This window comes from Rutilus rutilus (assembly GCF_951802725.1).
Source record: "Rutilus rutilus genome assembly, chromosome: 7".
Lineage (NCBI taxonomy): Eukaryota > Metazoa > Chordata > Actinopteri > Cypriniformes > Leuciscidae > Rutilus > Rutilus rutilus.
The window spans coordinates 47,668,239-47,691,019 of NC_140221.1; the positions used below are offsets into that span (position 1 = coordinate 47,668,239).

At 35.6% G+C, this 22,781-nt stretch overlaps 1 protein-coding gene across 6 annotated transcripts in view; it reads left to right on the forward strand.

The window, feature by feature from the left end:
- The first annotated feature begins 235 nt into the window (after window positions 1-235).
- The window catches only part of fubp3 (far upstream element (FUSE) binding protein 3), a 31,919-nt gene continuing 9,373 nt past the window's right edge, over window positions 236-22,781 (forward strand). For 2 of the 6 annotated variants that reach the window (XM_084415347.1, XM_084415349.1), the window contains exons 1-12: window positions 300-462; window positions 8,421-8,529; window positions 10,299-10,335; window positions 10,424-10,473; window positions 10,815-10,886; window positions 11,480-11,537; window positions 13,448-13,610; window positions 15,630-15,728; window positions 16,925-17,026; window positions 17,522-17,624; window positions 19,992-20,092; window positions 20,623-20,764. In XM_084415347.1, coding sequence (XP_084271473.1) covers window positions 364-462; window positions 8,421-8,529; window positions 10,299-10,335; window positions 10,424-10,473; window positions 10,815-10,886; window positions 11,480-11,537; window positions 13,448-13,610; window positions 15,630-15,728; window positions 16,925-17,026; window positions 17,522-17,624; window positions 19,992-20,092; window positions 20,623-20,764 — 1,135 coding nt within the window. In that variant the 5' untranslated portion in view covers window positions 300-363. Of the gene's footprint in view, window positions 463-8,420; window positions 8,530-10,298; window positions 10,336-10,423; window positions 10,474-10,814; window positions 10,887-11,479; window positions 11,538-13,447; window positions 13,611-15,629; window positions 15,729-16,924; window positions 17,027-17,506; window positions 17,625-19,991; window positions 20,093-20,622; window positions 20,765-22,781 lie in introns of all 6 variants that reach the window. The other 4 variants (XM_084415346.1, XM_084415348.1, XM_084415350.1 and 1 more) reach the window with 4 other exon arrangements.

The following is a 22,781-nucleotide window of genomic DNA, read 5'->3' on the forward strand; positions in this document are numbered from 1 at the left end:
TATATACATTGGCTACAATAATTCAAAGGGCTTCACATGAAAATGATTAAAAATAGCAGTCACAAAATGTTGCACAAAATAAGAAATAAAAACTTAGTGGATTAATAAATTAAACGAAGTGAAGATGTACACTAAATAAAATACTTGCTAACGACTAAATGATCAAGTGTGATCAGGTTAAGTAAGAAAAAAAAGCAATAAAATGAACTCTTTCAGAGCTGTTAGAACCACGTGTGTGAAATCTCGCAGAGTCTCGTCTCCCTCTCAAGTCTCGCGTTGTACCGTCGAGCTGTTTCCTGTTCCGGGGTCGGTCGTGTACGCCGTGTGTGTGTTTATGCGCTTGTGTGTGTGAGTGTGTGTGTGATGATGATGATGGCGGAGCTGGTGCAGGGACAGGCCTCGGTGGCTCAGGCCGGGATGAAGGCTGACGGATTCACGGACCCGTTTCACCGTGCGCGACAGGTACACACGCCAGCATGTGTGTGTAGACGACCGCACGCGTCTGTGTGTGTTTGTGTGTGTTTAATGAGTGCGCGTTTGGCGTGAGTGTGTGTGTGTGTAGCCTGTTAGCTGCTAGTGCTGGATGAGCTTTTAAACTCCAGCACACACACACACTCACTCACACAGATTAAGGCCACAACTCAACAACTATAAAACACAATTTACACGCGGAAGAATCAAACACAACTTAACGCTGCCGACATTGACAACAACTTTATTGCGATCTACTCGATCAGAAACTACAAGAACACCAGGAACAAACTGCTGCAACCTGTTGTTGTCATGCACACGTTTTACAACTTACTTCGACTCACGCGAACACACGCGCAACACACTCACACACAACACACTCCTCGCGTTGCGCAAACCGACGGAAAGTGCGCAGTGTGAAGTTTGTTGTGCACGTTGACACTTGTGCTAAGCGCGCACACACACACTCACTCACACACACTCGTGTAGTGAATCCACACCGATGATCATGTGCTCCGGACAGTTTTAGGACTCAAGGAAAACTTCATCTGTCACAGTGTGTGTTGCACACCGTAAGGGTTTGTGTCCTTCAGAGCAGCGTGGCCTTGTGTGCTTCTGCTCTCAATCAGCAAAATCCTCATTTTACCTTCACATGGAGCAGTGCATGTTGTATATCTGCTCATATTAGCACTTTTAATAATCATAATCCTCATTTTACCTTAACATGGAGCAGTGCATGTTGTATATCTGCTCATATTAGCACTTTAAATAATCATAATCCTCATTTTACTTTCACATGTAGCAGTGCATGTTGTATATCTGCTCATATTAGCACTTTAAATAATCATAATCCTCATTTTACCTTAACATGGAGCAGTGCATGTTGTATATCTGCTCATATTAGCACTTTAAATAATCATAATCCTCATTTTACTTTCACATGTAGCAGTGCATGTTGTATATCTGCTCATATTAGCACTTTTAATAATCATAATCCTCATTTTACCTTAACATGGAGCAGTGCATGTTGTATATCTGCTCATATTAGCACTTTTAATAATCATAATCCTCATTTTACCTTCACATGGAGCAGTGCATGTTGTATATCTGCTCATATTAGCACTTTAAATAATCATAATCCTCATTTTACCTTCACATGGAGCAGTGCATGTTGTATATCTGTTCATATTAGCACTTTTAATAATCATAATCCTCATTTTACTTTCACATGTAGCTGTGCATGTTGTATATCTGCTCATATTAGCACTTTTAATAATCATAATCTTCATTTTACCATTACATATAGTTTTGCATGTTGTATATCTGCTCATATTAGCACTTTTAATAATCACAATCTTCATTTTTCAATTACGTGTAGCATTGTATGTAGTATATCTGCTCATATTAGCACGTTTAATAATCATAATCTTCATTTTACCATTACATATAGTTTTGCATGTTGTATATCTGCTCATATTAGCACTTTTAATAATCACAATCTTCATTTTTCAATTACGTGTAGCATTGTATGTAGTATATCTGCTCATATTAGCACGTTTAATAACCATTTTCTTCTTTTTTTTTAACATTACATATAGTTTTGTATGTAGTATATCTGCTCATATTAGCACATTTATGAATCATAATCTTCATTTTACCATTATATTTAGTATTGCATGTTGTATATCTGTTCATATTAGCACTTTTATAATCATAATCTTCATTTTACCATTACGTCTAGCATTGCATGTAGTATATCTGCTCATATGAGCACTTTGGTAGTTAAAGTTGAGGTAACTCTTCACAGTAGTAGTGTATCCTCCAGTGGTCTGATTGTTCCCGTACTGTATCTGAGGATTGCTGTAGCGTGAGCCGCCGCAGCTGTCGTGACGCGCGTCAGTCAGAGAGACGCGTGAGCTGTGAACATGAGCCTCTCGGACACCAGTCACTCATGCATGTGCCGCGCAACGTTTGCATAACATGAAAAACCAGCCGTGAGCACATAAGCTGCATGAATATTCCATTATTTCTGCTTATTTGTAGCATGCACGTACAACTGAAAGCGAGTGGCTGTTTTCCTAAGCCAGTTTGGAGCTGTGAGTGCAGTTCAGTGGAGTTGTAGTCTCTGAATGCTTGCATGACTTCATTGGAAAGTCTCCAGAGTGCCGGTGCTTGTGAGGCGGCGCCTGACGGATCAATACTGTCAAAGCCTGTCAGGTTGAGAGACTGTTCACTTTAATATCTGTGTAAGTTCTGCGTTTAAAGACCCCCTGAAATCAAAATGTACTCTTTTTAGCTATTAGCATGAATATGCTAGGCTTAAGCTGATGAATACGCTTCCAAAACAATGACAAAATTCGCATTTAGGAGATATAAGCATTTAAAACTTAGGGCCCTATCTCACACCCAGCGCAATTGACTTTGTACACGACGCATGTATCATTCCTATTCTGCACCCGACGCACAGCAGACTTTTCCCTCCACAGACGCACGTCGGTAAATTAGGGAATGAACTTGCGCTCCCGGGGGCGGTTCAGGGAAAAGGGGAGGCGTGTTCCGGCACAAACGTTCCCTGGTGCTATTTTGCAGTTTCAGAAAACAATTCCTCCACAGACCAGGAGAAACCTCGTCTAAAGTCAGTGACGCGTTGCGCATGTTATTCAGATGCTATTTTAAGGGCGCATGCTTGGCCATAATGTAGCGTGTGCACAACGCTCATACACTTTGATTCTCTCATCTACACAGCAGTAGTTCACATTTTTGCAAACCATACATTATTACAAGGAAAAATATTACCACACGAGGGAAATCATTGTTGTGTCCATGAAGATGTGAAAAAATAGGCATAAATCTAGCTTACACATTTACCCAAATTATCATACGCCTGTTTAACTGAAGCTAATCTGTGTGTGTTTCTCCATCCCCAATGTCACTTCTCTGTGTTTACGGCCCTGACGAGAACGTCGGTCTCCTCGGCTGTGAACCGCTCCTGGCAAATCCGCCGTTATAATAGCAATCCGCCATGGAACAAGCACACCTGCTCTTAAAGGGAATGTGAGATGTCGCTCTGATTGGTTTATTTCACGTTACGCCCAAACCACACCTATGAGTAATGAAGCTACTTCAGACCAACACATTTTAGACTTGCGTCGGGCTCAAGAGTCATTTATCCCGGCGGTATAATAGCAACAGCGTGAGATCCGCCCACAAAGTTACTTGCGTTTCGCGCTTGATACTTGCGTTTCAGATCGTTAAAATAGGGCCCATGGTGTCTCACTTCCGCTAAAATGGATCAGGGATTTTTATGACATCACCGCTTCTCATCACATCTTCTGTCCAATCAAATGCTCTCTAGAATCTGAAGCTCCGCCCCCTATGCTGTAAACGCACTGCAGGAACTGGGAATGATTTTAGTTCTAGTAACTCCTTTTAGAGGAACTAATTTACTCCTCCTTCAGAGTCGGTCTAAACCAGCGCTACAGGAACTATCCGTATCCGCATGTTAGACGTTAACACCAGCACCAAAAGCTAAACACACAGATTATAGCCTGTATATTTACTCCACAAACTAACTCTATGAAGATGTAAAACAGTGATAGATCTAGCTCTTAATCTTTACGCTTAGGAGAAAATCCAACGCGACTCTGAGGAGATCAAGAGAAACATGATTATGTATTTCTGCTCAGCAACACTGGACATCAAACACACGCCATACGCTAATAACTCTTCATCACTGTCTACTTTCTAGGTATAACAGTTCTATCTAATATCGTATTAGACAGATCGCAAACTAATGAACACGGAGAATGTGAGCACGGTGAGCTCTGCCGTTCTCAGCGCCGTCAAAATAAACTAAACGCTATTGGCTGTTTGAAAAGGGGGAGGAGCCATTCAATATGTCCCGCCTTCTCTTCCTGTTTCAGTGGGAATTACGTCAACGCATCAAACGCAGCTGCGCGTTTCAAGGCACTTCAGTGGGACTTTAAACTGTTTGTTAGTTGCCTCATTCATAATCAGTCATAATTCACATTAAAATGGTCACGTTTTTAAGTTTCGTTACAAGCTGTTCACACATCGGCAATTAAAGCATGAAAATTTACGTCTTTCATTATTTTATTGTTGCTGTTGTTTCTTAAAGCAATAAGCCACTCGAGGCTGCGCATTACAGCGATTATACACCAGTTATCTCAGTATCTTTGAAATACTATTATAATTATTCATTGGTTTTTATTTATTATATTCTTATCGGCTTCATTTTAACAAAGTTTTATAAAAACTCCTCTTTTTTTTTTTAAGTTTCAAAGTTTTAGCAAATTTGTTTTTTTTTTGGTAAATGTAATTTTTTTTTTACTTCTAGTTTTTATAAACTTGTTTTAGTTTATTTTAGTGGATCAAGTTTAACTAAATGGAAATGTTAGGCAATTAGCTCAAATAAAATGTGTTTCTTTAAATATTTCGAGAAAAATTCGAGAGATTTTGATTTCATGATGTTTTGCAGTTTTCACTGCTGCTTTAATCTTCAGATAGCTGATCATGTAAGAGCAGTTTTTGGCCTCCACCCGTGTCACATGACCCTGTGCACACAGCGGACACCTGTGGCCAGCCGTGAGTTTTCCTCTGGTGTGTTCAGAGCGATCCGGGCGCCCTGTGCTTTAGCTTTTATCAACTCTGGCGGAGTACAGACCTGGGCTCACGTCCAGAATCACAGGCCCGTTTCACAGTGGAAAACACACACCGTTTACACTCGAGACCGGGTTTATCAGCGCATCTGTAGCCCGTGGGCCTGCGATAGAAACGAGCGCTTGTTTGGGTTTGATTTAGGATGATGTGATTGTGAACGTTAAATTAATACTGCAAAAAACCTTTAAAAAGGTCTTAAATCAGAGCATAAATAAACATTAAATGTTGCATGCATTGCAAAAGTGAACCTCGCCCTTAATATTTAATATTTAAATCAATATATATTTGCTTGAGATGCAGATGTAAAATGAAGACTTGGACAAAATTAAGTGAGCTTATAATTACTCTGGCGGATATTTGCTCGTTTTAATCATAAACTCCCTTTTTTTTTTTTTATCAGTTTCACAGAAAACAAGAGTTTTTGCATGTTAAGGAAATGCGTGTTGATTTGCAATGCAAAAAAAGCCCCACATATTGAGGAAGACCGCCAGTTTCTCCAACTCTGAAGTGTTTCTAATGCATCTCAGTGTGTTTCTCCCTAGACATTTAAACATTTAGAGAGCATATGTTGGGAACCCTTCAATGCATCCCTTAAAATGTTCTTAAAAAGGTCTTTAATTATCTTCAAAAAACCTGCACACCTTCAAATGCAGTGCAATGCAAATATATCTATTTTTTCATCTTTTTGTGTGCATTGCATTGATATTTTATCGCTATACTCGTCTCTTTACGACCTGATTTATCAGCGTGTCACAGCGCTCTTTATCTGTAGTTTGCCCTGCGCTAGAAACGAGTGCTGGTGTGTGTTTGATTTGTGATGACGTGCATGTGAACATGTTGCATAATCAGGTCCACCCATGCAATGCAGTGACAGCTGTCGAGTTTTAAAAACCTTCACGTTTAACTCAACAATCACACCGGGTCTAAATGTGTTGATCATCCGTGATCCAGAAGCCAAGTCTCGTATCTCCGCCCGTGATCGCGTGCGTTGTGTCGCTGACTCTGACATGGACGTATCTGCCCTGTTGTTAGGTGTTAGGCTTGTTGCATCATGGGTAATTAACGGGCTCCATTGACCTACATTGAGTTCACTCCTCGTGCGTGAATGGGCGAGTGCTCAACAAGTGGCCAGTGTTTCGCTCGACTGCTGTTTACCGACTCCTGCGTTTCACTGGAGACTTTCCCTTGGGTCGCTCATTTATCCAGGCACTCGCATAGCTGGCATTCCTTCCCAGCATTCCCTAGAAAGAGGGTTTAGCTGGAGGGAAGAGGTGGAGACCGGCCTCTCTCTCTCTCTCTCTCTACCCCACTCAAGTCTTTCTCCTCAAAATGGCCTCTTGCTTTGAGTTTAACAGTGCTTTTCTTGCATGCACCATGGAGTATTAACCGGTATTAACGCCCAGATTTCTCTGCTTTTTGTTCTTAATTTTCTGGATGTTTCAGTTTAGTGCGACTCTACCTCTTCAGTGCAGCAAAACACTTGAGTTTCTGTCATTTTCAGCCATTTATGTCTGAAAGTAGCCTATAAAAACTTGCTTTTCTCCAGTGAATGAAATGCTTTGCTAAGCCGTGCGTTATTATAACCTATCGTAAAGCGTTCATGACGTGCGATGCAGAATGAAAAGTTATAAAGCACATTTCATTCATAGTGTTTCAAGTACATGCAGTGTGATTTGTCGGATGAATGTAGATGACCTCTAGTACACACGGTGTGTTAGATTGCGCTTGCATACAAACATCTCTGTGAATTTTGATTCACAACTTTATGAAGTGTTCATGACAACTGCAACCACAAAAGAGAAAAGGCATTGCATTTATAATTTGTTGGTATATTCCTGTTGGTAATACAGTGGTTTAAAATAAATACTGTACAATAATACTTATGCTGAAGCAATAATGATAAAATTACATGCTTTTGTTTAAATGGTCATGTTTGTATCATTCATTTATATAGAAAATTGCAATGCAAAATATATAATTATATAATATGTAGCTTTTTGCATTTTTATTTTATTGCATTTATATTTCATATAAAAAACGGCTCCTGTTGGTAATAGTGATTTTTAATAATATTTGTTAAGCAAGAATGATCAAATGACTTATTTTTGTTTTAATCGTCATGTTCATTTGCATCAATCATATATATTTAAAAAAAAAAAAAAAATGTAATGCAATATGCAAACCAACATGATGATAAAATATTAATGCAATTAAAAAAGAATGCAAAAAAGCTGCTTTATATATCATGTATATTAAATTTATTTGTATAACGCTTTTCACAACACACATCGTTTCAAAGCAGCTTTACAGAAAATGCATGAGTCCATATTACAATATACAGTGATCTGTTATCAGAGGAAAGTTATGTATTTCAGAGATGTACAAATACAAAATCACAGTTAGCGAAAAATTTATTAATTTAAACAATGTAATAATTTAATGCAGATATTAATGAGCTTATTGAAGTAATGATACTTGTTTAACAAATGATTGACATTTAGAAAAATGTAGCATTGGTGTGTGTTGATTCAGAGTTTAAATAAGCATTATATATATATATATATAGCTTTTTTGCTTTTATTAATTATTTTTTTAATTGCATGTATATTTCATTGCTATACTGCTGTTAGTAATTTTAATTGAATGTTTGTATTTTGCATTTATCAATTACATATTTAAACAAATTATCAATGCAAAAAAAATATATAATATTATAACATATAGCTTTTTTGCATTTATTTATTTACTTTTGAAGAGCATATTTCATTGCTTTCCTCCTGTTGGTAACACAGTGACTGTAAAATAATGAACTCATGCTTTTGTTTAAATCATGTTTGCATTTATCAATCATATATATTTCAACAAAAATTGTAATCCAATGCACAAAAAAAATTATAATTAATATATGATATAGCTTTTTTGCATTCATTTATTTTTGAATGCCACTTATATTTCATTGCTTTACTCCAGTTGGTATTACAGTGACTGTAAAATAATGAAGAACTGATGTGTTTCACTGATGTCTTCTAGATTGCTAAGATGTGTGTTTCTCTGATGTTTTCTAGATTGCTAAGATGTGTGTGTGTGTGTGTGTTTCTCTGTCTTCTAGATTGCTAAGATGTGTGTGTGTGTGTGTGTGTTTCACTGATGTCTTCTAGATTGCTAAGATGTGTGTGTTTCTCTGTCTTCTAGATTGCTAAGATGTGTGTGTTTCTCTGATGTCTTCTAGATTGCTAAGATGTGTGTGTGTGTGTTTCTCTGTCTTCTAGATTGCTAAAATGAGTGGAGAGCAGATTCCGCATCTGAATAACTCGTCCCCAGTCGTCGACGCTTCGCTCTATGGCTACGGCGGCCAGAAACGCTCTCTGGACGAAGGAGGTAAAAAGCCTTGCGACACTTCACATGAATACACTGATCTGAGATCTGAACGCACGAGCGGTGTCGTGTCGGTCGTGTCGGTGTTGATCGGCAGACTGTAATGGGACACATGTAGAATAACTCTGAAATCAATGCAGGACTTTATGAAGCTTTGCCCTTTGACAGTGTTTTTCCGCACGAGGCATTGATCGCTGCTTCTGTTCTTGAACTGCTTGCGAAAGAGGTACAAACAGCGAGTGTGAGGTCTTTCAGGAAGTGAAACCTGTTTCTGTGGGTTGCAGATTTGTGTCGAGCGCTGGAGGCTTTAAAAGCACAACATACATTAAAAACAATGAGTTGACCGAACGCTCCTGCCATTGAGGCTTAAAAAACTACACGAAGTGTGTGTGTGTGTGTTTCATCATTTAAATGCTCTTGGCTGTTACTCAACTCTTACTTGGGTAACACTTTTACAGTGTCATTGTTACATATGTTACATGTACTTACCATAGTAGTAATAACAGCAAACTATGCATAATTACATGCAACTAACCCTCAACCAAACCCTAATCCTACCCTAACCCTATAGTAAGTACATGTAGTTGATTAATATCACTCAGTACTTAAATATATAATTACACTGTAACAATGACACCTTAAAATAAAGTAGCCCTTATATATAATGCATGGGTTACACTTTATTTTAAGGTGTCATTGTTACAATGTAATTATATATTTAAGTACTGAGTGATATTAATCAACTACATGTACTTACTATAGGGTTAGGGGTTGGTTGAGGGTTAGTTGCATGTAATTATGCATAATTTACTGTTATTACTATGGTAAGTACATGTAACAAGGACACTGTAAAATAGTGTTACCTAAAGTGTTTTAATGCAGTAATTACGCCTTGTAATGCATTGAATGATCTCATGAATAATAGTAACCACAGTTTTAATACATTATATATAACCTGTACCTATGCACTGAACACATCTTAACCCTCTGGTGCTGGACGGTAATTTGAGCGGAAAATGTTACTTTTTTATTTATTTTTTACTTTTTGTTTTTAACTTCATCGGAATGGTACGAAACTTGTTTTTTGCATGAAAAAAAATCATGTATATGTTTCGAAGTGTTTAAATTGACCTAAAAGAATAGTCACACTATTGTGCTATTCATGGTCAATAATGAGCGCATTGAAAATGACCTGGAAATGAATTTCCTCTAGTGGAAGCGTTTGGTACTGCGGCCGAGCACGATCTCACTCAAAGCTCAAGCACTCAGAGAGATATCAAGCTCAGATTTGGAGCACAGCTTATTTTAATTTATGGCTTTGATTTTTCTCACATATTAAGAGTAAAATGTGTTTTGGAAAATATATATTTCGTATAAAAATTGAAAATCGTGTTTTTGCGCATTTTTCATACCAATAAAAATGTATACGTTTCTTATGTATAAGTGTACATTTTGTCTCACGAGTGTGTTCCCGAACGCCATCATCCGAACATGACAGCGCTTGTGTTTCGTCTGACGCTCTGAGACGCAACTCATGTTCTCTTGAACACATGGGATGGAAACGCTGCTTTATTCACGAATGTTTTATGCGATATTCCAAAGTTAAATTCACATCTTTGGATGGAAACGGAGCTAATGGAAGGAAATATGCTAGTGTAGTTGATGCATTACTCCAATGTCCTTGCGTTTGGAGTCACTTTTGGCAGAGACGATATTCTGTGTATTTATCAGTCATTAATACTAATGTACTTGTTCTTTTTTCTTCATCTAAGTGGCGAACCAGCTCGGTGCAATGGTACATGGTACAAGGTGAGCGCTTCCATTCATTAAAACCTCTTCTAAATCTCTTCTACAATAATCTTAGGTTGATATTTACAGTATATGTGTGTTTGTTTAGGGCTATAATAACAGAAGACTACAAAGTGCCTGATAAGATGGTTGGATTCAGTAAGTACTGAAGATCTGAGTGAAATGTGTGTCCGATAGATAATATTCATATTTGTAATCAAATGGGTTTGCAAAAATCTAAAGCAGCTTCTCTATGATGAAATTTTGCCCTTTTATTTAATTGTTTGTGGATGAAGCATAAAAAAAAAATTACATTTGAGACACATTTTTGTGTTGACCAAGTTCTACCGCTACGCATTTCAGCTGTTGTTTGTCACTTGCTTCTGTAGATGTTCTCTATATACATGTGCTTTGACCATTGAGAAACGTGTCCGTCATCTTCTGTCAGAAATGTGTTAGTCCTAACAGAAGTTGAGCTCTGTGTCTTTATTGTGTGTCAGTAATCGGACGAGGCGGCGAACAGATCACAAGAATTCAGCTGGAATCGAACTGCAAGATCCAGATCGCGGCCGGTAGGCTTTAATCTGAGTCCAGTTATTCATATTCAGTTTTTTGTCTTTTTTTATATATATATTCATTTTTTTTTTTTTTTTTTTTTTTGCTTTTGTCATTTTTATTATTATTGTAATTATTATTTAATCTTATTTAATTTATTAATTCATTTCAGTTTGTTATATTTTTGGTTTTCATGTCAATTTTAGTTACTTTTTTTGTGTTTTGGTTGTGCTTTTGTCATTTTAATAGGTTTTTTTCTTAATTTATTTTTTTATTTCAGTTTTAGATTGCTTGTTTATTTTCCAGTTAATTATTTTAGTGCTTCAACTTCAACTTATTTCAGTTTATTGCCAAGGCAACATTTTCCAATTTTCATTTAGTTTAAGTTTTTCAACTATTCAGCTTTATTACAATTAACAAATATTTGTATAGTCTCTGAAGCTTTAAAGCGCTAGTGCAACTTTAGTCATGTAGAGCAGGAAATGTAATGTAAAATAAACCTTTGATGGCCACAAGAGGCCTGGTAAACCGACCCTGGTGCCGATGCGCTGGCCAGTTTGCCCACAGTTTGTGCTGTGGTTTTTGATTATGTGTGTTTTGTCTCCCACAGACAGTGGAGGGATGATGGACAGGCCTTGCACCCTGACTGGGACCCCAGAGAGCATCGAGTAAGAGTTCACTGCCCTTAAAGTCACCTTTATTTATACAGCGCTTTTTACAATACAGATTGTTTCAAAGATAACAGGAAAATAATGCAACAAAGCTTACACACACACTTCTGTTCAGCTAGGCCTCAAACACTGCTTGATTTCCATTCACAAGTTCGATTCTGATCTCGATTAGATTCTATGTTGAAAATATATCCGGTACAGTTACGAAAAAAAAAAGTGCAGGTTAAAATTAACTGATTTGTATACAAACACTTAAATTGCACACAAGTCAGTTTTTATAATAAATATTTAATAATGTAATTATGTTTCTACTCCAATTCGTCATAACTTGACGAATGCATGTTATATCGGTATCGGCCGATATGTTCATTTTTAATGTTATCGTTATCGGTCCGATAAGAAAATTTGGCCGAAATATTAAAGCTGATAAATAATGTATTATCTCCTTCAGCTGAGACTCTTCAGATGCGCACTGTTCAACATGATGATTATGAAGTGCTTGAAATATGATTGAAATCACTTCAAAAAAGGAAAATACAGTTATATAAGTCTGTAATATCGGCTACAGAAACTTATAAAGAGAACATCATTATAATTGTGTGTTTGGGACATGTTTAATGTATGTTTAATTGTGAGACTTTTGTTTTTGTAATCAGGCTCTCAAAAATGATATAAATATTTCGATTTATCGGCCGATATATCGGTTATCGGCTTTCAAATATAAAGAATTATCGGTATCGGCCAATTTTTATATCGGTGCATTCCTAAAATACATGCTTGAATAAATCATGAAGAACGGGTAAAGTTAAAAATATGAATATTTAAGTCTTATATTTATGAAAATGCGTATTGGAATGGCTTTTCTGAGCTAAATGTGAGTTGATATTGTTCTCAAGCTGTTTTATTGACTCCTTTCCGCAGTTGAAACACTGATTGATCGATTACATTAAACTATTAATTTCAGTAAGTTGTTCTGTATCTTTCAACATTCCTTCTGATGTTCACTGATGTTTATTTGCTGCTGTAACTTGTAGTAAAGAGAAAGAGATGATCGGTTCACGTGCAGCAACTACAGCGATCTGTCACATTTATTGTATGATTTTCCTGATAAATCAACAGAATTTGAAAGCTGAGATGTTTTCATATCAAAAGTATCAAACGTTTCTTTTAATTATCGGATGGCAGGCGCTACAAATAATGTTTAGTAACCAAAAATTATTCAGACACCAGATATAATTTTCTTTTTTTTTACTAGTGTGATCAGGACACTATAGTTCATTTATGTAAGTGAGGAGAGCAAAATAAAGTAAATTGATAGTCACTGTATGAAGAGTTTTTGTGTATAATATGTCACAGTGACATTTATACAAATGTGGGACCAAAAATGATTGGGACACTTTGAGCTGATCATGTTTTGCTGAAGTGTTTTTTCTTTAATTGCTAATGCTCTTTTTACACACAGACTGAACACAATGAAGCATTGCTTGGTGATTGGTTGAGCTAAACTGGTATTATCTAATTGTGTAGTTAAATTTAACAGCTGACAGATATTCAACATAATTCATGTGTGAGACAGTCTAACAGAAGGACGGACAAAACCAGTCAAATATCAACTGAGTTCTGCTCATATTTTATTACCATTTATTGCGAAATGTTGAAGGCGTCTGAATAAACTTTGGTTTGACTGTATGTGTTCTGCTTTATTAATCAAAATATATACTGTATATATTTTTTATCATATGTTAATTTAAAATTTTTTTTATAATATGGTTTGTTTGTTTGCTTGCTTGGTTGCTTGGTTTTATTGTATTTATGATATTTTGTATTTTTGTAATTGAGTTTTTGCCATGATAATAGCCTTAGATGCTGACATGGCATTCAGTAACTCTCTCTCTGTCGTCGGTCAGGCAAGCGAAGAGGTTGTTGGGGCAGATCGTGGACCGGTGTCGGAACGGGCCGGGCTTCCACAGTCAGATGGACGGGAACAGCGCCGTCCAGGAGATCCTGATCCCGGCCAGTAAAGTCGGCCTGGTCATCGGGAAAGGAGGCGACACCATTAAACAACTTCAGGTTGGGTGGAAATTACGCCATGGTTCAGATTACACGATTTAGGCCCGATCCGTCTGACGCGGGGTGCCGTGAGGATTCGTAAACGACAGCGGGTGTCGGAGCGCAAGATTCAATCGTTTCATCTCGTATAGTGTGTTTCCAGCACTCAATCCGTGTCAGGCGTCCCACGATTCTTTAACCCTCTGATCCGTGATGCCCACTACACTTTAAAAGCTTTTTTTAACATTACAGGGTGATGTTACATCCTTACCCATAATTCCATATCCCTGTCCTCTTGTTTTTTTGTGTTCAATGACAACACAAAATCAAAATGGCTCAAATTGGTGATGCATTTGCTACTTTTTTTCTGGTGCGATACAGAGATGTGTAGCTCCCTCAAAATACATAATTATCTTCATGTTAGAAAATATCTTAATTTTCTATTTTAAAAAAAACACATTAAATAAATATTCTTTGTGCATTTATTTTTTAACATTTTTTTAATTTTTTTATTTTTATTAACAAGCTATGTAAGATCACACAACATAATTTTGAGGAGAAAAATGCTTAATCTTTTTAGTTTTTAAAAAGTCTTATTTTTAGTTAAGTATATATTATTTATTGAAATAAATCTAAATAAATACATATGAAGAGTACAGATGCAAAAGCCTCTAAATGCCATCTGAAATTTTCTTATAGAATGATCATTTTTATCAAGCTTGTATATTTAAGTTCAGTAATTTCACTTAAATAACAATTAATAGGTAATCTTCATTGCCATTTAAGTGAAATTATTGAATTTAAATATACAAGCTTGATAAAAATGATCATTCTATGACAAAATTTCAGATGGCATTTAGAGGCTTTTGCATCTGAACTCTTCATATACTTTTAAATAAATTGTATAATTTTTTTCTTTCCCTTCCAGATTAAATAAGTATCAGATGCTTTACCACTAGTTTTAACAATTTTTTTTTTAACTATTAAATATTCTTTCTGTTCTATTAAATGTACCTTTTTTCCCCCTAAATTTTGTTAAAATCTTTTCTTTCTTTTTTTTTTTTTTTTACTGGTTAACCCTTTCGCACGTACGATCACACCGGTGTGATCAGTCTAGGCTGGTCCCTGGAGCGTACGATCACACCGGTGTGATTAGAACAGTCAGTGCATGACGTGATCAACTGCTAAATTCAAATATGATTTTGTGCGTTGGCTGGCGCTGAGCCAGAGACAGGCGCGCTCAGAGCTGTCATATATCACAACTTTTCAGTGTTTTCAACCACATAATGTTTATTTTAGGTTTCAGACATATAAGTACTAAAAAAAAAATACATTTAGAGTTTGTAAAATACACACTGATGTCAAAGGAAGAGGCAATAATAATCCTTTCGATTATAATTAGACACGTTTTATTCATATCAGATACACATTTTGTAAGTAACTTTAAAGTTTACTCTATTCTTCTCCCAGTTCACCAGCCACTTACTTTTATGTATTTCGGGAGAAGTGGATGAATTCACATGTTGTATAAAATCCAACAGATCCAATTCTCTGAACTGCGTCTGCATCACAAACTAAGATGGCGGCGCCCATCGCGCATACAGCTGAACTAACGCGATCGTTATAAAGGTGGTTAAACAACAATATACTTCCACTTGCATATATTTGACAATCGGAATATCAGATATTTCATGCGATATCTAACAAATTTGTGAATATTTTGAATAAAAAAGGAAAAATGGCATAAAAGCAGATCATCATTCATTCAGCTCTGTTGTTGCTGCGGTGTGTCACGTGACAAGCAATGACGGGCGTCACCATGGAAACCATAAAGTGACACATTCTAAATAACGGTCGCCTTGAAAAACTCACGCTGGGGGGGTCAGCCAGAATATTTTAAACTTACGAGTGAAAGGGTTAATGCTCCTGAAGTTCAACATGTACAGGAACATTTTCCCCCATGAGTTTTGTATTATACATTTATATCAAATGATGTAGTTAAGCAATTAAATGAAATGCATGTATTTTGTGCGCCCACAGGAGAGGACAGGAGTGAAGATGATCATGATTCAGGACGACCCGATGCCCACTGGATCAGACAAACCCTTGAGAATCACTGGAGACCCTTATAAAGTTCAGGTTCGTCTCTTTAATAACATTAAGGCCCCGATATACTTGCATGTAATCAAAGAATGAACTGGTGTGGCGTCATTTCAAACTAAATCAGGCCAAAACGAAGTGTTCGAAGTTCTTGAAAAGTTTCTAAAACCTTCAACTGCCATTGGTCGATGGTGGTGATGATGCAATAGGTGGGTGTGGCTATGAGGCTCCACCTTTGATTTGGAAATCTACTTTTCTTCTTTTCAATCCGTCGAAGTCAGACGTATGGGATTAATTTGTCTGGTCTAAGTATTGCAGGCACTGATAAGAAAACAATTCAAAAATGTAAAAACATGTAAAACGTATACAGCACAAAATTGATATTCGGATAATTTTGCATTTGTTTTTCAATGTCATGGATTTAAAAATAAGTGAGAATAGTTTTTTTTTAAAGTACAAAAAAAAAAGCTTGAATCAAAACTACACATTAAAAAATATATTGTACAGAACTGAAACATGAATTCAAAATAGTTTTCCTTGAATATATTACTACATTAATATATTAGTTTTGTGCTCTGACATTTTCTACTCATATTTAAAATTTTTGTTTTTGTCTTGTTTCAATATATTTTTACATGAATTACTTTTTTTTTATTGAATTATTATTAAATTCATTTTCATTTTTGAAAATGTTTATTTTTTTGTAGAGATGCACAATATCGGCTGATATGTTCATTTTTAATGTTATCTTTCTGATATCTTAAAGCTGATGAATAATGTATTATTTCCTTCGGTTTAGACACTTCAGATGCACACTGTTCATCATGATGGTTATGAATTGCTTGAAATATGATTGAAATCACCTCAGAAAAGGAAAATAATTGTAAAATTTACTCTGGTTCAAACTAGGTTACTGTATATGTGTGATTTGTTGATTTATGTATTTATTACATGGATTTTAATGGTTAGACTTTTGTTTTTGTAATCAGGCTCTCAAAAAGCATCTAAACATTTAGATTTAGATTTATCGGCCACAATATCGGTTATCGGTTTCAAATAGAGTTATCGTATTGGCCAAAATGTTGATATCGGTGCATCATCAGGATGTTTGCTGCAAAGGCATTTCTAACTTATTTTAACCCCTAAATGAAGAATGAAAGAGTATATCGGGGTCTTTACAGTCACAGATCCTCAGTCATGTTGATGACGTCTGAGTCTGCGTGTGTTTTGTACAGCAAGCGCGGGAGCTGGTCGTTGAGATCATCAGGGAAAAGGATCAGGGAGATTTCAGGAGTGGCCGCAGTGACTTCGGATCCAGGCTGGGAAGCAGCATCGATGTAAGACGTGTTCAGCTCCTGAGCTCCAACACTGCAAAAAATGCTTTCCTTACTTTGTATTTTTGTCTTGTTTCCAGTCCAAATATCTAAAGATTCTTAAATCAAGATGCATTTACTAGACAAGTCTTGTTTCCTGATAAAAAAAGATACATTTAAGTGAGTTTGTGCTTAAACCAAGCAAAATGATCTGCCAATGGGGCCAGAAAAAAAATCTTGTTTTCCATTTGAATTAATGGGGGAAAAAATTCTTACCCCATTGGCTGATAATTTTGCTTGTTTTAAACAAAAACTCGCTTAATTTTATTAATTTTTTTATCAGAAAACAAGATAGAATTTTACTCATCTAGTAAATGCTTCTTGATTTTAAGAATCTTTTGATATCTGGACTGGAAACAAGACAAAAATACTGAATAAGAAAAGCATTTTTTGCAGTCAAGACATATTGAGTTTGAGAATAAGCCAGAAATAATTCATTATTAGGTTTTGCAAACACAGGTTGCAGTGCCCAGGTTTGCCGTTGGAATCGTCATTGGCAGAAACGGGGAGATGATCAAGAAGATTCAGAACGATGCGGGTGTCAGGATCCAGTTTAAGCCAGGTCAGTGTTCACTAACATTTCATTTAAAGAAGGACCTGTTATGGGTTTTTTATGGCTCATCTTTCTTTCGTGTGATTAATGTTGTTGTTTGAGCATTAAAAAAAGCTCTTAGTTCTTCTCTATATCAGTGTCAGTGTTTCTGAACTCCTGAAACGCCTCCACTGTAGTCTTGAGTTTCTTCCGGGAACGAACACGTCACAATATTCCTCGTTATAATAATTAATGCGCAGAATAAAGGGGCGGGGCCTGGTTGAGTTAGTTAGTAGTGTGTTAAACTGGCGGTTATGGTAAGAGGCGGGACATTTCCCAAACACACTCGAAGCGCTCGACCAATCACAACACACTGCTCCAGCCGACCAATCAGAGCACAATGTGCTTTTATGAAGGAGGGGCTTCATAGAGACAGGTAGTAAACAGAGCGTTACTGACAGACTGGGAAGAGAGGAGCCGCAACAATGGAGAATATGAGGAAAATAATCAACATTCAAGCAGGAAAACCTGCTCTAGGAGAGCGCACAAAAACAAAATAATTTCTTTATAAATTTGAGCATAATATGGGCTCTTTAATCTTCCTTTTGGATTAGCATACATGAAAATGAAATATGCTTATCGGTATAAAGTCTGGGTTATATTGCATCGTATTCTGTCCATATAGACAGAACAAAAGAACTAGCGAAACTTTCACTGCTCCAGCAAATGCTGAGGTATCTTTGTTGAGGAGTGTTTTACCTTGAAATGGATTTGTTACACGTTTTACAACACAAGATCCAAAGCAGATTTACAAAGAATAGAACCGTGCGAGATCTATTACGAGATTTAAATATCGGTTGGCTTTGTTCTATTAATTCATTTAAATATCGGTCGGTTTTATTCTATTAATTTATTTAAATATCGGTCGGTTTTGTTCCATTCATTAATTTAAATATCAATCGGTTTTGTTCTATTAATTAAAATATTGGTCGGTTTTGTTCTATTAATTAAAATATCGGTTGGTTTTGTTCTATAAAGAGATTTAAATATCGGTCGGTTTTGTTCTATTAATTAATTTAAATATCGGTCGGTTTTGTTCTATTAATTTATTTAAATATCAATCGGTTTTTTTCTATTAATTAAAATATTGGTCTGTTTTGTTCTATTAAAATATCGGTTGGTTTTGTTCTATAAAGAGATTTAAATATCGGTCGGTTTTGTTCTTAATTTAAATTTCGGTCGGTTTTGTTCTATTAATTAATTTAAATATCAATCGTTTTTTTTTCTATTAATTAAAATATCGTTTGGTTTTGTTCTATAAAGAGATTTAAATATCGGTCTGTTTCGTTCTACTAATTAATTTAAATATCAATCGGTTTTGTTCTATTAATTAAAATATTGGTCGGTTTTGTTCTATTAATTAAAATATCGGTCGGTTTTGTTCTATTCATTCATTTACATATCGGTCGGTTTTGTTCTATTAATTAATTTAAATATCGGTCGGTTTTGTTCTATTAATTAATTTAAATATCAATCGGGTTTTTTCTATTAATTAAAATATCGGTTGGTTTTGTTCTATAACGAGATTTAAATATCGGTCTGTTTCGTTCAACTAAATTCAAATATCGATCAGTTTGTTCTATTAATTAATTTAAATATCGGTCTCATTGTTCTATTCATTAATTTAAATATCGGTCTGTTTTGTTCTATTTAGAGATTTAAATGTCGCAAACACTTGATCATATCTCGCGCTGCAATGTTCGTGTACCACAGTGCCGAATTTCAAGACTAAAGACCGTTTACTTCAAGAACGATAACTATAACTAAATCTATTATAATAGAGAAGTCCAAAGATCCAAAGCAGATTTAAAAGAATAGAACGGCAGTGAAACTGAAATCTGTAAGATCGTTTAAAAGGGAACAAGCTAATGCTTTAAAGTTTGTGGATCAATATGCAGTTTTACTGCTTTTTTCCTATTCTTACCATTACTTTCACATCCTGTTTCACGAATAGCAGTTTTATTCATATTTTGAATAATTTGTTTAGTTTAGGATTTTCAACTAATATTTATATTTTACATTTATTTCAGTTAACAATGTCTAACAGCTTCAGTTTTAGTGACTGTATCTCCTCCTGTGTGGTTTACCTGTCTCTGTATGGGGATGTTGGTTAGGGCATGTTGGGACACACTTGATCACACAAATCTCTTAAGACCCGTGGAGGCCCAGCAGGGATCATTGAAGCGTTAAGAAGTTTACAAGGATTAATATACTGTTCTCTCACATGTGTTTACACTGTTTACAATCCAATGAATATTCACATGCAGCCTGTCAATTCTTTTGAGAATGCCTGTTGAATTCATTCAGTTACTGAATTTTTATTTAAATGTGTTTCAGATGATGGGATCAGTCCCGACCGGATCGCTCAGGTCATGGGTCAGCCCGACCGATGTCAACACGCCGTTCACCTCATCAATGATCTGGTCCAAACAGCACAGGTACATCCAGATCTTCAGGAATTATAGCCCGTTTGTTGTACTTCGTGATTCTAGTCAAGTCAGCTTTACTTCTATAGCGCATTATACAATCCAGACGGTTTCAAAGCAGTAATAAACAGGAAAATGACAGAATCAATGCAAACTTCATCAAATATGAGCTCATCATTCAGTTCTAGACTCAAGTGCAAGTATCTCTCAATCCCAGAGTGTTTTTAATTAAGTTTTAGATCTGGTTAAGTTAGTCAGTATAGGGTTATTTTTAGCTTTTAGTTAGGGCTGCCCGCTAATAGTCGACTAGAAGAGGTTCGGTCCACCAACAGCGTATACTTTCCTCACAGACATGAGAAATATATCTATAGAAAGCTTAACATGTCTACTTTTTAAATTAACCAATTCAAATGGAAAATAAATATTCACAGATTATGTAATCAGTCTAATCAGCCATACTTTTAGTTCATGTCCACATGACCAATTCTGGATGTTTTGTGTGGCTCGTGTTTTATTTAGTTTCTCCTCTGTTTGTCGCTCAGGAGCGTGATGGTTTTGGAGGTCCGGTTGGACCCAGAGGTCGCGGCAGAGGTCGTGGTGATTGGAACATGGGAACTCCTGGAGGCTTGCAGGAGGTCACCTACACAATACCGGCGGATAAGTGTGGACTTGTGATCGGGAAAGGTTAGAACTAGACCATGTGCTGATATATTATACAGTGTTACAATATGTAAGGGATAATCTATGGCTAGCTGTGCACGAAGTGGATGCAAAGAACCACCATTTAAATAGTTTAATGCACAGCTAGCCATGGGTTATCCCGCTTATACCATGGTCAATTGCCAGCATTGACAAGTTAAAGAAAAAAAGGGTCTGTTTTGTTATATTAATACATTTAAATATTGTTCGGTTTTGTTATTCATTTAAATATCGGTCTGTTTTATGAAGAGATTTAAATATCGGTCGGTTTTGTTTTATATTAATAGATTTAAATATCGGTCGGTTTTGTTTTATATTAATAGATTTAAATATCGGTCGATTTTGTTTTAAGAGATTTAAATATCGGTCGGTTTTGTTTTAAGAGATTTAAATATCGGTCGATTTTGTTTTAAGAGATTTAAATATCGGTCGGTTTTGTTTTATATTAATAGGTTTAAATATCGGTCGATTTTGTTTTAAGAGATTTAAATATCGGTCGGTTTTGTTCTAATTCATTTAAATATCGGTCGGTTTTGTTTTATATTAATAGATTTAAATATCGGTCGATTTTGTTTTAAGAGATTTAAATATCAGTCTCTTTTGTTCTAATTCATTTAAATATCGGTCTGTGTTTTTTGAAGAGATTTAAATATCGGTCAGTGTTTTATTAATAGATTTAGATATCGGTCAGTTTTGTTTTAAGAGATTTAAATATCGGTCAGTGTTTTATTAAGAGATTTAAATATCGGTCAGTTTTGTTTTAAGAGATTTAAATATCGGTCAGTGTTTTATTAAGAGATTTAGATATCGGTCAGTTTTGTTTTAAGAGATTTAAATATCGGTCAGTGTTTTATTAAGAGATTTAAATATCGGTCAGTGTTTTATTAAGAGATTTAAATATCGGTCAGTTTTGTTTTAAGAGATTTAAATATCGGTCGGTTTTGTTCTGTTAAGGATTTAAATATCGTCGTTTTGTTCTACAAATTTTTTTTAATATCGGTCAGTTTTGTTTTAAGAGATTTAAATATCGGTCAGTTTTGTTTTAAGAGATATAAATATAGGTCGGTTTTGTTCTATTAATAGCTTTAAATGTCACAAACAATTGATCATATCAAGCGCAGCAATGTTCGTGTACCACAGTGCCAAGCTTCAAGAGTAAAGGCCCGTTAATAACTATAACTACATCTATTATAATAGCGAAGTCCACCCCACAACTATAATGATAACGAGGAACAATATCGTTAGAATCAGTTTCGGAACGATTGTTTTCAGCTGATGAACAATAAAAACATTGACAGCCAATCAGAATCCACTCAGCTCTAAAGCTCTTGAGCATTTAAAGCGACAGACAACAAAACTAGGAAGCATTGGTTGTAAAGTCATTTTGTAATTGCATTGTAATGAGTACTGAATATAACACGCATCATTTAGAAAACATAGTGGAATAAATTGAGTTGGTGAAAATTATACTTTCCTCAAAACTAATCCTGTCAGATGCACGTTTGTCAGAAACATCACTTTGTATACAATGACCCTTATAAGTGCTCACTCTGTAGGGACCCTTTAAGCTCTTTATTAGACTACTGTGGTGTAAAACATCTACTAGGTGGTCTTAAAGCTGCCATTCATCCGATGAGTGACGTTCTGTTCACTGGCGAATGAAAGGTTCACCACTTCTATTTAATTTAAATATCAGTCCGTTTTGTTCTATTACGAAATTTAAATGTTAAAAAATGACAAATACTAAAACTTTTAACTAAAATTTAAAATGAAAACCAATAAATATAAATTGAAAATATCAACAAACCATAATAGTATCGCAATGATACTAAAACAGGAACTGTTGGATTGTGGGTATTTGTTGCTTGATTCTTGACTGTTTTAATGTAGTAATATTTTAATTATTTTAATTTACATTATAGAGATTGTCAGAATCACTAATGGATTATTAATGCGATCCCTTTGGGTTTGGTTATATATGCAGGTTTAATGTGTAATTTAT